This window comes from Pyrgilauda ruficollis, unplaced genomic scaffold, assembly GCF_017590135.1.
Source record: "Pyrgilauda ruficollis isolate IOZ18807 unplaced genomic scaffold, ASM1759013v1 scaffold28, whole genome shotgun sequence".
Lineage (NCBI taxonomy): Eukaryota > Metazoa > Chordata > Aves > Passeriformes > Passeridae > Pyrgilauda > Pyrgilauda ruficollis.
Window position 1 is genome coordinate 701,970 of NW_024524155.1, and position 16,577 is coordinate 718,546.

The following is a 16,577-nucleotide window of genomic DNA, read 5'->3' on the forward strand; positions in this document are numbered from 1 at the left end:
CTGTAACAAATGTTATTCTGGATAAAATGATGAGGTCACAGAAAACATCTACTATTCTTCAAAGGCTGTGTCAAGTCAGTACTGTTCACAACACCTGTCACGGAGACTAATACAGGGACATCAGCAATATGACTGCTCTAAGCAGAGCAGTTTACATGAAACTGTCCCAGTAACAGCTACTTTTCTTCTAAACTGAAATAATGACAGACAGTAAACAGAACTTATATAAATAGAAAATGGTTTATTAAAAAACAAACAAACAAAACCAAACAAAAAGTCACAACACAATCTCACTTCACTGTCTGGCCAAAGGTCAGACTTTAGTATTGCATCCATGCTTCAGTCATGTAAGCATGCATATGGAAGGAAAGTTGATGCCTTGCTGGCATGCTCCTCTAGGATGATTGTTAGAATGCATTATGTGAACACGTTACGAAATTTCAATTCCCGCAAGACACTGAAAAAGTGAAGAACAGTTGTTTTATTTACACCTATAGGGTTTCCATAAACACCTGTCACACAAATGCAATTTGGTGCATTTCTAACAGCTGTGAAAACAGTGACAAATACAGAAAAAGCCCCACAAGTAAGCATGCGTTCTGCAAGATTTAGGTAATTTTTTTCCCAAAGTCAGTGTATTTCTGAGGAAGTATTTAACTGAATTTCACAAATCTGTGCAAACTACTTACATGAACGGTATCCAAAAGATAGTCTTTTGAATACTTAGTCACCAAGAATAACAAGTGAGATGAAGCTTTTGTGTGCAGTTTAAGACTTTTCACATACAAATAATGCTGCAGTCCTCCTTTATAACAGAAGGGAACGGATTATTAGAATGACATTCCTGAAACAGTCTTCATTTTAAAGTAACTATTTCATTAATAAGGCTGCTTTTAAACAAGTTACTCTGAAAGAAAGCTTTCAAGATCATCCAAAGGGAGCTTATATGCATGCTTTGTCTTCATTGCTAGTCATTTCTGATGAACACTGCTCAGGTCTATGGTTTAGGTATGTGTAAATCACGATGAGGATTCTGAAAACACTTTTATCGAAGAAGCTGCTCAGCCTCCTTGAACTTGCTTTCTTTTGTTTTCCTCAGTAATGCCTGTTTTATAGCATTGATCTTTTCATCAAGTTCAGCAAGTGAATAGCTCTGCTAAAAGAACAAAATAAAAATCACAATCATTTACATCTTGTAATTGCTAGAGAAGTGGCTTATCACTTGATACTTGAGGTCACTGCATATTGTACTAAGTGATAGAACTACTTCTGCAGAATTGTCTGAATCTAGTCTTTGCCTTTTTACATTTAAAGGAAAAAGAATGTAAACTTGCAAGAAAGTCAGTCCTAATCATGGATCAATACATTCATGCTACTTTTATTAGATGCTTGTTTAGTCTGCTCATAAAAAATCCTAAGAAATCCCTTCATGTTAAAACACTGGATGAGACTACTTACATTTTGTAGAACTTGGGTTTACAGCTAAAGGGATTTTTTTGCTACTGCCCAACATAAAGCTCCTATGTACCACTTAACCTGATAATTTTTTTATGTTTTCTTACAAAAGCTGGTCATCATCCTTTTTATAAAAATATTTCACCCTATGCAGGACTTTTTTTTTCCTAAACAAGCCTACCTTCTCAAGTCTCAGATGGCCCATATCTCATTCTAAGCACTCTTCCCAGTCCATTTGTCTCCAAGGGTGATAGCTAGGAGCAGACAAGGTTCCAGCCATGGTCCCACCTGCACCAATAACTTCTCTCTTGTATCAGGCACACGGTAAATGCACTCTCTTATGTGATGGTGGTGTGAAAATGCCAAGTCTTACTGACAGGTTAATATCTGCTATAATGTTGGGTCTTTCTGCAGTACTTTTGCCAAGCCAGCCATTTCTACTTTTGTCTTTTCATAAACCAATAAAGCAAATTGAAAAATAATTTTTAAATCAACAAAAACCACTATGCCAAAAAACAAAAATGGAAGACATTAATGAGGGCTGATTAGAATACAGAAATTGCCTGTTACTCCCAGCTTGATTAACAGCATTATAGATTTGTTTTATTCAATCATCCTCCTAACTGGTGAAAACTCTAGTATGTATTCTTAGAAGACTCATTTCATTCTAACATCCATTAGCTTTTTGTCTCCTTCCTTCTTTGACAGCAAGCTATTCAATGTTGATGCAGCTACTTCTGAGAACTTACATACTTGCTTCACAGAACTCCTGCTTACTTTCCACTCAAAACATCCTAAACTTAAGAAAAACAAGAGTTAATAGCACTTACATGGGGAGATTGAACCTTTCTCCTCTTGCCAGAACAGCTCTGAAGAAAAGAGAATCAAAACAGACTTAATGTTGCACTGACAGAAGACCACAAATAATTCTGTAACAATATTGTTAAGAGTCTTTAAAGTATAAAAAACCCCCACTGACTGCCATTCCATGGATTAAAGAAACGTTTTTTATAATTAAGTACTTTGGATCATGAGAAATGCTACTGGAGAGCAGTCAGAAGCTGTTGAAGCTTCTCCACACTTGGCAGTCAACAACTATCAATTTAACTGAAGCTTCCTTCAGACAGAATTGAGCTTTTGAAACTGTCAATATTTTCGTCCCTAAAATTTGCCTATATCCACACCAATATTTATGCAAAACTTCAGCTAAAATGTGCTAATTACTGTGCAACACTACTATTGCCACCATCAAATTTTTTTCCCTCATCCGCATTCTGGAGATCCTAAAGCATTTTCAATAGAAATCTCAGCTTGTGAAAGTGTATGTTTTAACTTCTGGTTTTCAGCCACTTGAAGGAATAGCCTCACAAATAAAGAACCTTACTCTTCTCCAAAATAAATTTTAAAAATTAAACAAAAAATGTGTACTATTGCTATTGATTTTTATTAACTGACTCTTCTTTGGCTAGTCTCAAGGGAGAAGATATAAATTAAATTGCAATCAACAGTAAAAGAGACATTTTTAGTGTTACATGGGGAAAGAAGAGCAAGATAACAGACAAGAAATTTCTACAGTCAAACAGAGCCTAATGTAGTAACAACTAGTGTTCTCTTTGTCCTAATATCCTTTGGTGAGTGAAGGTTAAGATGTACTATTCAGAGAGGGACAGAGCTCTGCCTGAAAACCAGAAATAAAGGAAACTAAGTCACAGCATCACATGAAGCCATTTTCAAACAGTTTACTCTCTCATCTTTTCGGAAGCTATTCACATATCGTTAGCAATCAGATCATGTACAGAAGCCCAAATTATTTCAGCTGTTTCAAGCCTTTAATGATTTGTATCAAAAATCAAAACTTCAGTCAATTTTCTTGACACAAGAAGCAATTCAGATCTTAAGGCAAGGGGGACAAATACAAACTTTCTGACACATTGCTTACAAATTAGTTAAGCTTGGGTGGCAGCAATTTTTTTCCCCCCAACAGATACTTTCCTCTTTTGAGTGAGAAATTAGGTAAATATGAACTTGATTAGATGGTCCAAATGTAACATAACCACTACACCAAGCCAGAGCTGTTTATTAAAAGTTTCTGCCCTCAGAGTTTAAATTTTTTCTCTGTACATCAAAGAATCAAGCACAAAAGGCATAAATACATTTAGACATACTGACAGAAGGTAAGAAAATTTCTTACTACAGATTGAAAATATTCAGGAGACAGTCCTTCCAGCTCAAGGATTTTATCTTCAAGCTTCTTAATTCTCTGATAAATGTCTCTTGGTACTGGACCACCTAAATACATAATAGTAACGCAAAGAGATCAGGAAAAGTGCGTAAAAATTTATTTAACTAAAGATTTCAAGTCTGACATTTGAATTCTTCAAGATTAGCTATCAACCAGCAGCTGAACAAAATAAATGGATGGGATAATATAAAGGAAGTATAATTAATATGATTTGGGGTAAAACCTGATTGATAAGCCAGTGTAGTCAATGAAAGCAGTAAGACAACTTCATGTAGTTGGCTGAAGTATGTCTGTCAAGGTCCCTGAAACAACTAATGATCACTCTTTGCAATACACTGGTCATGAAATGTCACTTCAAAGCTGACACCAGCATTAGGAGAGAGCAGATAGGATGGCAGACCACACATGAATTCTTGTCACAAGAACAGCGTTTGCTTGACCATAGATGGGAGAACAGGAGTGGGGAATGTGTGTATTGAATAACAGAGGTCTGGAAAAAAAACATCAAAAAAATGACCAAACAAACAAAAAAGACCTAAGCTCACCCAAGAATCACCCTGACAAAAAAAAACCTCACAACAAAACCCACTCACACCACAAAAACAACCAAAAAAATCCCAACTCAAGCTGTTTTCATCTATACTACAGCAGCTTGGGCTTGTTTCTTCATGTAAAAATGGAACTGATCAGATCTGTCTTAGCAAGCATCTTATTTGCACTCCATAGTAGTCTATAATGAAGTAACTATATGAAATAACTGTTTATCACAACTAAGTACTGGCTACTCTAACTTAAATGATAGTCTGGTTCCAAACTTTACTGACAAGCAAGGCCATAGCAAGCTTTTACGTTTTGACACCCATTTCCTTTTATATCTGGGTCTGTTAGACAAGACAGTTCTATTCCACAAATGACCACAACAGCACTAATGTGGGGTGTGGGGTTTAATTTTTTTTTCTTTTTTTGCCATTCATCTATTTTCTCCTTTCAAAGAAACAATTGTGCAGGTAGCTTCACTCCTTCAGTTGTGCTCTCTACTCAACACTGAGCACCTACTAATTGAATTGGCTAACTATTACTCTTAATATTGCTTTCTTTTAATGTAAAGGGAAAAGAGCAGTACTAGCACTGGAAGCTGTTCTGAAAAACAGCCAGCAAGTCAAGATTAACTCTTTCTGTTGCTGGAAGCAAAAACTGGTGGAACAGGTAGTGAAGGCATGTTACTGCTCAGATGAGTATTTTTTGCACAGCTGCTGGGGCATGCATCAAATAATATTGAGATGTTCGCCATGACTGCTGATTTGAACAGGAATTGAGCTGGTGTTGCATGCCTCCATCTTCTTAACTTATACTATAGTTTATCTGACCCATTCCTTCAAACAAAATTTGATCACCTATTAGAGGCACAACCTGGAAACAAGGACCCCTCCTTAGCTACCTCCAGTCATTGTCCCTGATATGCATAAACTCCAAAGTTACACATCGTAACCCTAATGCTGGCCAGCCACTTCCAAATTCTGTTTCTATGCACAAAAGCCAGCTTATTTTTGAGACAGCTATAGAGCTAAACATCAAGTTCTGACTGCTGCCTCAAGAGTATCAATGCATGTCTCACTCTCCTTGCTACCAGACAACTTTAATCCACTACACAGTCACAGGAATCCAGCAAGCTAGTCAATGTTCCAAATATTTTTAAGATAATGGATTGGCATCTATTCAATATTCAGAAGAAAAAAAAAAAAAATCAAGTGTGTCTGCAGTGTCACGTGTAGAAAATTCACTTAACTAGATGGAGATTTGGCTTCTGTTCTGAAAATAATTTTCAAGAAAAATACTAATTCCTCCTTGGTAAGTGCCTCATTGTGCCTCAGTGCCGTATTATGGAAAACCAGGCTGGGGTAAGGAAAGCAACTGAAAAGCAACTGAAATCTGAAAAACATCAGTAGCCTGACAGCTATGGCATTTATTTAATGAAAGGTATGGACTCATGTTTGCAGGCCTAAAGAGAAGTAGTGACAACAAGCTTCCCACATTCTGGGAATTAAGCTTTATGCCTAAACGTTATTTCAAGAAACATTTTTCAACTTTAGGAAAAAGTTTCAGGTCATCCTTTTTGTTGATTCTACCACCAGCCCACGAGTTGTCCATGAAGCAGCCCTTGGTCCTAAACTCAGCTTTTCCTGTTAAGTGGGTCAAAGCAGGACTCCAGTGGCTATGGAGAACCCCAATCTCCAGATATTCCATATTATTTTAAATCCTGTTCTGATGAGCCTCTCTCTTATTTGCCACCACATAAATTATATATTTGCTAACTCAGCAACTCAAATTGGGCACCAACCTGGGTTCTGTTTTGGGCATAAAACACTAAACATTAGATCACTGTACTTGGGGTGAACAAAACCCTTCAGTAGATTTAGACACTTTTTTTACAGCATCAGTTTTTATAGACTTGCTCAGTTCCACGACAGTAATCAAGACTATAGTATAAAATGGCACACCAATGTCAAAATGATAACATCATACAAACCTGTTTGTAACCGTAAGTGTGCTTCAATGTTTTGCAATCTCTCCTCAACCGCTTGGTTTCCACAATCATGCACAGGTACACTGGCTTTGTGACTGGACCCATGCATTCCTTCAGACCTAGTCTGAGGTCCATACGTATTTACTACCCTAGAAACTAGGTAAAGAGAAAATAAATTTCACATATATGCACATGAAACACAAAGCAGATCTAACTAAAAGAATCAAAATACTGAAGCACAAAAAACTGCGTTAAATCAGTTTTACAGAAGTCTTGCATATGAAGTAAGATCAAAAGTTCAAGTAAAAGCATTTTCTTATTTTTATTGCGTAAGTAACTAAACCTAACAAAATCCCTGGATTTTACATATGCAAAGCAAAAGAATTACTCATACATTCATGTAGAATGGCAGTGTCAAGAATTTGTCATCAGCTGCTGATAAACAGCAGAAACCTTGATATCTATGTCAGCAGTTGCACATGAGAGCGGTGAATGCAAAGAGGCCGGACCCAGTATTACAGGAAGCATCATAAATACATGAAGATGAGGAGAGGTACACAACTGAAGAAGCAATACAAACCTCAGCAAGGAAGTCACTTCTAATTTTTGTCATCTGGATGAAAGCTTTCATGATTCTTAGCTGCCTCTAGGACTATCTTTTACCCATGTCTTCATCAGAAGATTTTGCTCACTTCTCATTAAATCAGAGTAATTTCTTAAGTTCTCCTCATAGAACTACTGCAGCATACTGCAGATTTAAAGACTGTATTGGCAGCTCTAGACAGTGAAGCACACACACTCATACACCATCCTACATACATACACCTTCAATAGTACAACATGCTACATTCTTGCTTGAATTTATGCTGGTTTTACTTCCAATTCCTTTCTAAGTGTTTTTCACATTTCAGTTATGAACTGTTCCTTGAAATGAAAACTTCCCTTTTTTCCTGTATTATGCTGCCATCCAACCAACAAATTAGCACTCAGTTAAAAACAGTGACTACTGAAAGAGGTTCTTTGTGAAAGATTTTAAAATCAAACTCACTTCCCCATTTCCTTCTTAGCTCACCATACTTTTCAATACTTATTATTTTGCTTTACACTATAATTTTAATTTACAGAATTCAAAATAATTAATTGGCTTCTAGGAGCAATATCAAGTGGATAACTCAATATGACCACTCTCAACAATGCAAAACAGGGTTACTTTCATCCTCATTTTGGGTATTTTGTTTGTTTCTAAAAGGTAACTTGTGTACACCTAGAGAGCAGCAGATGAACAACCAATATTTGACACACAACTTCTGCTGGACATAATTTCTATACTACTTATTCCTTTCCAAAACATAATGCAGTGATAAACTCATTCCCCAGCTTGTCACTTCTTATAAATCTATGTCTTAGAACTTCCACTGTCCCAAAATTATATTCTGTTTCAATACACTTGCACCAACTAAAGAAAAATAGAAGATAATCCTATCTAATCTCAATTCCTTATTGATTGTTTCACGTTAGAAGAAAAACTAGGTATTGTTCAGCTTCCCTGTCCTGCTTTATCTTTTCCATATTTCCTTTCAGACAATGAAAATAATGGTTAGGCACTAAAGACCAAAACAAAAATATTTTGTTTGGTCTTTAGTGCCTAAACATTCATTTAGTGAAGCAGCTAAGGGATTTAAAACCTTGAAGACATAAATGAAGATGTAAAAGTATTCACCAGAGTAAAAAACCCCCAATACATTAAGTTTGCATTTTTGAGCATTCTATAAAAAAGTTCTGATATCAAAAACTTATCAGTGCTGTTATATCTGGACACTTAAATGGGTATCAGAAAAGTTGCTTACCCTTTATATGACTTTTAAATCCAGGATAGGGTGTGAAAATTGCATCTGTTCTGGCACAGCTATTTTCTAAATAAATAATGATATAACAAGTAAGGTCCAAATTATGTATTTATAATTGAAAATATGCTAACCAGCATCAACTTTGATGCTTTAAACAAATCTAATTAAAATGCTTCAAACAATAAAAAGAATCAGGAATATTTAATTCATTCTATAAACACTTGCCCATTAATAGTTTTACACACCTGCATGAACTTACTGCTTTTAATTGGGTAAGTCACTCATATAAATGTATTCACACGTGTAAATAGAAGTTTACTGGATCAGGACCAAATTTATTTGGTTCTTACTTTTCACTGCATTTCTCTGTAAATTATTTCCTTCTTCCTGTACAGAAGCCTTTTTCCTGCTTACCATTGTTATTCTGGTTTTATGTCCTTTTCTGAAACTCTCCTATTTTTTGACTGATCTACTCATCAGCCTTCTTTCCTAAACATTTCTGCATTTATTCTGATCCATGTGACTTCTTTCATTTACCTAACCATAAAACCTATAGCATGGACCACCTTAATTTATTCTAATGCTTCTATTTCCATAGAAATCTCTGTTCATTTCACCAAAGCTCTACACATATTTTATTACGCCTGAACAATGAGACCAGTCTTATTATCAATTCTTCTGTACATAATTAACAATTTTGGGAAACATATTCCACTATCTAGCATATTCTACTAAACTTCAGCTGTCCTTTGCATCCCAACTAACATTCAAGCAGTTAAACTCTCTACAAAGCTTACTGAACAATAAGCTTTGATCTCTAAGAGCTTAAGTACCTCACAGAGACAATGCACATATAGGTTCACAGGTACTTAGAAAATATCTCTGTACTACTTGTGTAGTTATGTATGTAAAACTGTCTTAACCTCCAAGATGCATTTGGCTACAGTTACTGATACTGTAGATGGGATCCAGTCTGCCAGATGGATTTAAGATTGGTTACAGATACAGCCAATTGTACTACAATGTGAGTAATGTTAAAAAGAACAAGTCATTTCAAGTAGCTAGTAATTCAAATTCGTTGTAAGAAATACTTCTTTGTAATTTAACTAGCACTAAATTAACTTCAATTTGAATATGCAAGTCACAAGACATTTCTGAATTGCAATTCCATTTACGTTGGGAGGAACACCTAGTTAAAACACTGGGAACAACAGCTACAAAAACACTGGGAACAATAGCTACAAAATCATCTGATCTAAGATAGCAATTCTTAAAATTAACATAATAATAAATAGAATCTTTTACAGGATGCATTAAACATTGTCATCCAGTGACTACTCTGAATTTATTTTTCCATCTGACATATGCACTGCCCATGCAAGTTCTAAATTTTAAAACAACGTTACTCTTGAAAAAAAAGTTCTGTTTTAAATATAGATTAGTGCTTTTGAAAAACAAAAAAAACCAAACCAAACCAAAAAAAAACCCCAAAACAAACCAACAAAACCCCGCCCCCCACAACTTAAATTACTATGAAGATTAAAGTCTGGCTAGCCAGTTACCTTGATTACAATCAATAACATTGCAAAATTCCCTGACATTGTTTTCATTGATCTCGGCTTGTTTCCTCTCGATGAAGGCTGATATCCGCCTGTCAATCTGCAGGTAATAAACATGATGGCATATATCTATTTCATTCTTTAAAATTTAGAAAGGTCTTTCATTTTTCTGTTTTTAAACTCACATAGATCACTTACTTCTGCTTTTCCAGCTTTTATTTGGACCACTTCTGGATCAAAATTAAAATGAGCATCCTTCAGATCTCTCAAGTCATAACTTCCATAGTTTTCTTCAGCCTGACTGTTACCATCATAAACATCTAAACTTGTCTGGCTTTCTGTTTTACCTCCAGGTTCAACATGGCCTGTATTTTCCTCTTTGATCAATGACTGGAGCTTTTCTAAGAGAGGCTGAACAAAGAAAACAGTGTATTAGTGTTAAAAAAGTCCAAAAGTCCCAAAGCCAAGAAGACAAGTACTATTACAATTTCCAGACTAATGGAAATAATTTTGGGAATTACAACATCTTCCTCTGATGGAAAACAGTAATAAGATTAAAAAGAATTTCCAAATATTGTGCACACCACAATTCTGACCTTTTTGACCTGTCTTTTAGAGGTTTGTAGAGGAAAACTCCCAAATTTCTATGAAAATCTGCCCATACTCCGGTATTACTAGCTAAATCAAAGCTTCAATTGCTGGCATCAATGCCACTTAATTAACATGTCATTCAAATGCTTACTCAGAACAGTAAGGCTTAGTATTTTTCCTCCTTAACATGAAATCCGGTGCTCTTACACTGTAAAGCCTTTATCACATCAGCACTACATTCTCCACTTGAAACCGTAGTTGCCCAAGTGAATGAGAGAACACAGACATGAAATACATAGGCATTATCATGAACACATGCTTTGCTTGACACAGTTGATTATCTACTTAGCTCATGAAATTAAATGAGAAAAGGCACTGACATTTATGGCAGAAAAAAAAAAAAAGCTTATTTTACCGCAGTAACTCCTACATACAATGTAACATCAAAACCTCAGTACATATATATATGTCCCTGTCTCTTTTTCATTTCCATCAGTTTCATCTAGTCTGAATTTTACTGCTTATTTCCTCTCTAGAGATTATTTTAATTTTTTTAAAGACAACATGATTTTTAGCAGTCACATTTTCTGAAATGGAATCAAATTCCCACTTGCAGCATTCTTACATGTTGGATGTAAATTTTATTTGCATTTATCTTGCATATTTTCTCTTTCTGCTCATCACACCAAAGATCTGGTGGATGTCTGGAAAACAAAGGGTCTTTCTTTTACCTACAGACAAGAAAATACAGAAATTTCCCTTTTCATCCTCTCAGTACTAGGCACCTCAATTCATTGACTAGCTGAAGCAAAATAGTAGTACCCAAATCCCATCTTTTACATATGAACTATCAAGGTCAAAACGCTCAGTTATCAGCTGACAAACTGCTAACCCTCCCTGCCATGCAACTAAATTACTTTTGGCAGGGTTGGAAAGTTTCAAATAGTTAAAAGAAATGACAGTAATGGTGACTGGCTACTTGGCAAGATGAGACATTAATGTCAAAGAAATTACTCTTTAAAAAAAAAAAAACCTACGTCGAAAATATATTTAATTGCAGTAAGACACTCCAGGATGTGTCATGCTGGGATAATGCCACTTCTTGAACCACTGAAAGCACTCTATGAGCCTCAAAACTCACCCAACGCATGGAATCATTATCATAGCATGACACACACCTGCCGTGTCTTATTGCTTAATTATAACCCACCATAGATGGAAATGTATCACATTTACAATGCAAGTCTAGAAATCAATGAGGCTGCATTTATTCAGCCTGCTCACCTACAGTGGCTATTCCCACCACTAATCTGAAAAATCCATAAATGTGAGTACCTATGGAGCATAGTGGAATCCCAAGCATTTAATACTTTTTCAATCCTTTTTTATTGAACACAGTAATATAAGAAGAAAATTATTGGAATTTTACAGTTGAGATTACTTTTAGTTGTTGATCACTTTTGTCAAGGCAAATGTGTCCCATGAAATATTTACCTGTAAACATAAAATATGCTGCTGAAGTGCACTAAAGAGCAAGGATGGCTGAAGTGCTGATGTGCTCTGAAGCTTGCTCCAATCGATTACAACTTTCACAATATCCTCTCCGAGATTAAGCTTTAACAGGGCAAAACAATAAAAAATTATATTACATGTATTAACATCAAAAAGGTATACAAGACTTCTACAAGACAACAATCATGCTCAGTCTCATATAGACCCATCCTAATTTTAGATGAGAACATTGGAAAGATTTGATATTAATTATAGTCCAAGCAGCTATCACTTTCCAAGTAAGCTAGTATTTGTAGAGTATATTCTAAAATATATATAAAAAGTTCTTTACTAACTTATCATGCTTTCATTGTATTAATTCAGTCCTTGGCTTTATTTAATTAATGTTATGTAGGAAAGCATATTGTTCATGTTAATCACTCACACTATCTTTTCTTTTAATGGACACTAGAACTACCAGCATGCAGAAACATGACCCAGGATAGCAGTCTCCTGTAAGTTAATATATTTTATTCCAAGATTGCAAGACTATCCATGCCTGTATGACCCATGTCTTGATGTAACACCATGGCACATTCTTGAATTTTTACTTGCTGATAATCCAAAGGAAGCTTTATAGTAAAAATAAGTGCATAAAAATATGTATTTTTTTAATATCTCAAAGTTTAACAAACTCTAGATTACACAGCACCACTATTAAACCTATTTTCAAATCACACTATTTTCCTTTATATGCATTGAAATGAACAATTGCCACAGTCTATTCTCACTACCAAGGAATTGCAATATTTAACTCCCAAGACAATAAAGAAAAACACACATAATAAATTTGAAGTGTTGTTTAAAAGAACTGTGTGTCTTCTATAAGCTATAAATACACTTCCTAATACAAAGATGATTGTCAATAAACTCTAATGGGATAACACCCTTTCACAGCCCACTTTGCCCTTTTTGTTACAATAAAGCTTTTCTCAAGATCTTAAAGAGATGATCACTTTCATTTCCCAAAGCTAAGAAGGTTGTTCTCCAACCAAACATCTTGCAAGTGATACCCCAAATTCTAAATACAGAAAAAATTCTTTTTTGAAATCAAGAGGACCTACAGGTACTCTGCTTGCAACACTGAATTCCCAATTCATATGCATACTTGTGTATCTACTCCTCACTCCTTCCATTAAAATAAAAAGTAGGGGTGGAAACAGAAAAAGGTACCTCAGGAAGATGACAAAAGTGACCTTTAACTCATGGTCTAAAGACATGTAACTTCTAACAGCATCAAACATTATAAACAAGAACAAAAAATGCATATGCACTCATGTCCTGAAGCCACCACAAAGTGTATGAAACACTGAGAACTGGACACAAGAAATGCCTCCGTCACTCTGAAGGCAAAGCTGTGGATGATAAGCTGTCCTACCTTAGTTTCAAATCTCAGCATTAACACAATTTTGTAAAGGATTATAAACCTGAATCCTGCTTCTTTAGTGAAAGATCAGCCTTGCTAAATTCAGGGTTAGCTCCCAAATTACATAGCAAAGGAGACAGTCTGACTGGATATATAATGTATTTTAGATCATCTTCACAAATGGTTATCCCTGTTTAGTACTTAAGCACACAGGATGTAGAAAAAGTAATGTTCTAGGATATACTAATCTTGAAGAAGTTTCAAAATGAAGAATGTATTTAGAACTTAGTAGGAATAAAATTTACAATAGGAATTAAGCGTGTGCATGTGATCATCTGAAGCACGTATTTCTGCCCGAGGTATCTAAAGTAACATCTCCTATATGCTATATTACAGTCTAGTGACAGGGTAAAAAAGGTGCAGATTAAGTCATCCAAATGAAACAAAATAGAAATCTTACTACAATTTCCTAACAAGCCTCCTTTTTCAAAAAGAATAAGCTGATATGTGCCTTCGTATCATAATGGACAACTCCTGTCCAGGTGGTTCAAGGCACAAAAAGCAACACAACTTCTAAACTTAAAATCATTTAGAATCCAGTCATATTTTTAACTCACAGACACTGCTTTTAAATAAAAGTCAAGAATAAACCCCTCCTGCATCAGCAGAAGTTTCTCAGTCTTTTACATCCTACTACTTATTAGAACTGTGACAAAAAGATTTATAAATTCAGTGTTTTGATAACTTCAAAGCCTTTGACTAATTACAAGTCCACAGCCTATTCAATTTACAGGATCATATGTAATTTCAGCCCTTTGAAATTTGTTTTATGTAAACACTGGCTATCACTTGACTCTTAAAGAACTTTTCAGGATCAGCTATATTGGTTTTAAGAGCTGTTATTCTCAGAAGTCCTCCTGGTCACGTACTGCCATTGATTGCTCCAGAAAAAAAATTCCTGTGCCAGAAATATTCCTGCTTACAGCCCAATTTACCAGCATAAATCCAACTTAAACTACTATAATAAATCAAACTGTTACAGCTAACAATTTGGCACATGCTCAGTCATCTCTACAGAAGGGAAATGGGGAATCAGTAGTTTCAGTCAAAAATGCAAGACAGTTTGCTAGAATCCATACGGGGGTAAAACACAGCAGTTAAACCTGTCAGAACTCAAGCACTGGCTGACAAGTGTGTAACTCAGCAACTAGAAAGGATCAGGACTGAGCAACTAAAAGGACTTTCACAGCCAAGATAGAGCAACCAGATCCTTATCCAACCAGTGCACTGGACAGTGAAATGTGTCTGTTGTCATGGAAAGAAGACACTCCAGGCACCAAAGAAGACAATTATACTTCTGCACCACAGTACTGCAACTCTACTGAGGGGATGTAGCCACTCTAAAGAGTTCTCTCACAATGGTCTGTGCACACTCAGTTATGTTTAAATATCACCAGGGCCTTTCCAGTGACATGCTAGTTGTAGAGCCAGCTTTGGAGAAAAAGTAAGCTGCTTAAGTCAAGAGGGAAAAGTAACAGTTTTGAATGTAGTTTAGAAACAATTAAAAACTTGTGATGAATATCCTAGTTAAAAGCTTAGGAAACTTTCCCCTTAGTCTCCTTTCTGTTTTTCAGAAATACAAGAGTTCCAACTTTTCTCTGATGTGTTCTACTACTGTCATTCATAGTGTTGTCCTCACACTTAGAAAAACTGACAGTCACTAGCTCTTCATTGATCACACTCAGAATTTTCACCAGGAAGAATTAAGGAGCCTTTAAACCTCAATAGAGAGTTTTCATGCCTCAGTAATCCTATGAGCCAGCTGTGTCTGGACATCACACTGTTTAGTGCTGTACTCCTGTTCAAAAGCCACGGTAGTTTGTAACTATTTTAGAGACAGGAAAACTGAGACTCAGTTAACTAAGTCCCTGAATTATCAAACCCTTAATTTTGGTTGCATTTGTTTGAAAAAAGAGACAATTGCTAGCATACTTGGAGGAGAGAAGCAAATATAACAGAATTCTATACAGGTGAGAGGTGAAACACTCTAAAAAATCATTTCAGATCAGCCAGCAGCTACTCCTAAACTGCCTCTGCATCTAAGAGCCCATTTCTGTACCAGACATACAATAAGTTACACTAGCTCCTGCAGATATTGCTCATCATCTGGCCCCAAACCTTCAAACTGCTAACTCTTTACGTAAGAGCGTGCTTCTGCTGCCTTCACAGAACTACATAAATGTTTCCACAGTGGAAAATTAATCTGTATATTGTTAATAGCAATAAATAAGTTATTACTAAAACCTTCTCCTGATAAGGGCCTTCCACCACTGCTGTGACATCTGTTACACAACTCACAAACATTACTAAACACGAAATATGTGTTTCAACTTAAGTACCACAGAGCAGAGCACCTTTAAAAATTCTGACCCTTAGATACACTGTGTGTTTCATAGCATGCCATTACCAAGGCAGGGCTAACTTCAAGCTCCTGATCATTTATTTTGATTTAATGCACTGTAAGCTTTCAGCAGCCTCTCAATTCAGAGTAATTAATTAAGATACAGCAATTAAGCAAATTGACTTTCCCATGGAAGAGATCATTCGTCAAACTACAAAGTGGCACCCGACGTCCCGTCCCTGCGAGGCCAAGGCACGGTCCCGGCCGTGGGAGAGAAGCAGAAGCAGCAGCAGCAGCAGCAGCAGCAGCCACGCACCCCGGGCTGCCCCGGCCGCAGGGAGCGGGGGAGGCAGCCGGCACCGCCGCCCCAGCCCGGGTGAGCCAGGTGAGCCCGAAAAACCCCCAGAAGAGAGGCAGCTCCCTTGTGTGCGGCAGACCTATGTCCTCTGCAGCGCCCTACCCTACTCCCGGAGCCCACAAGAGCCCCGCAGGCCGGGGAGAAGCAGGAGCCAGCCCTGCGCGGGCCGCCCACGCGAGGTGATGAGAGGCGGGCGCGGCGCCCAGCCCAGCTCCGCCCAGGACCTCTCCCTCCGCCCGCCCCTCACTCACCTGCCCCGCCAGCCCGGCCAAACAGCGCAGGGCGCTGCTCGCTACCTCGGAGGCCGCAGGGTCGACCTCCGGCACGCGGGCGCCGGGCGGGAGCGGGCTGGGCGCCGCCACCGCCGCCGCCATGACACCGGACCAGACCGCGGCCGCGCCGTCGCCTCGCGATGACGAACACCGGGCGCTGGCTCCGCCCCCGCGCTGATGGACAGGCGCGGCAGCCAATGGCGAGACTCCGCAGCACCGGCTCGGGCCGGGGGGCGCGCTCCCGTGGCCGCTGAGGGGGCGCGCTCCCGTGGCCGCTGAGGGGGCGCGCTCCCGGCCGGCACCGCGCTCTGTGTGCCCCGGCTCCGGCCGCGCTGCCGGGGGCTGCCAGCGCGCGGCACGGCGGGCACGGCTCCGGCCAGGGCTCCTTCTGGGCGGGAAGGACCGCCAGTG

At 37.7% G+C, this 16,577-nt stretch overlaps 1 protein-coding gene across 6 annotated transcripts; it reads right to left on the bottom strand.

Annotated features, from left to right (window-relative positions):
* Positions 1–221: 221 nt before the first annotated feature.
* On the bottom strand, positions 222–16,292 carry LOC121356026 (MAP3K12 binding inhibitory protein 1). Of its 6 annotated transcripts, none has more exons than XM_041472049.1 (9): positions 16,146–16,292; positions 11,713–11,832; positions 9,826–10,038; positions 9,631–9,727; positions 8,069–8,134; positions 6,225–6,377; positions 3,650–3,744; positions 2,286–2,324; positions 222–1,153 (listed from the first exon to the last, which is right to left on the bottom strand). In XM_041472049.1, exons 1-9 carry the CDS (start codon positions 16,266–16,268, stop codon positions 1,046–1,048), a joined length of 1,014 nt encoding a protein of 337 aa, XP_041327983.1. In that variant the 5' UTR covers positions 16,269–16,292; the 3' UTR covers positions 222–1,045. The 6 variants fall into 6 exon arrangements, with proteins under 6 accessions (XP_041327983.1, XP_041327982.1, XP_041327981.1 ...); XM_041472048.1 differs by having other exon boundaries at positions 222–1,156; XM_041472047.1 differs by having other exon boundaries at positions 3,647–3,744.
* Between the last annotated feature and the right edge of the window lie 285 nt (positions 16,293–16,577).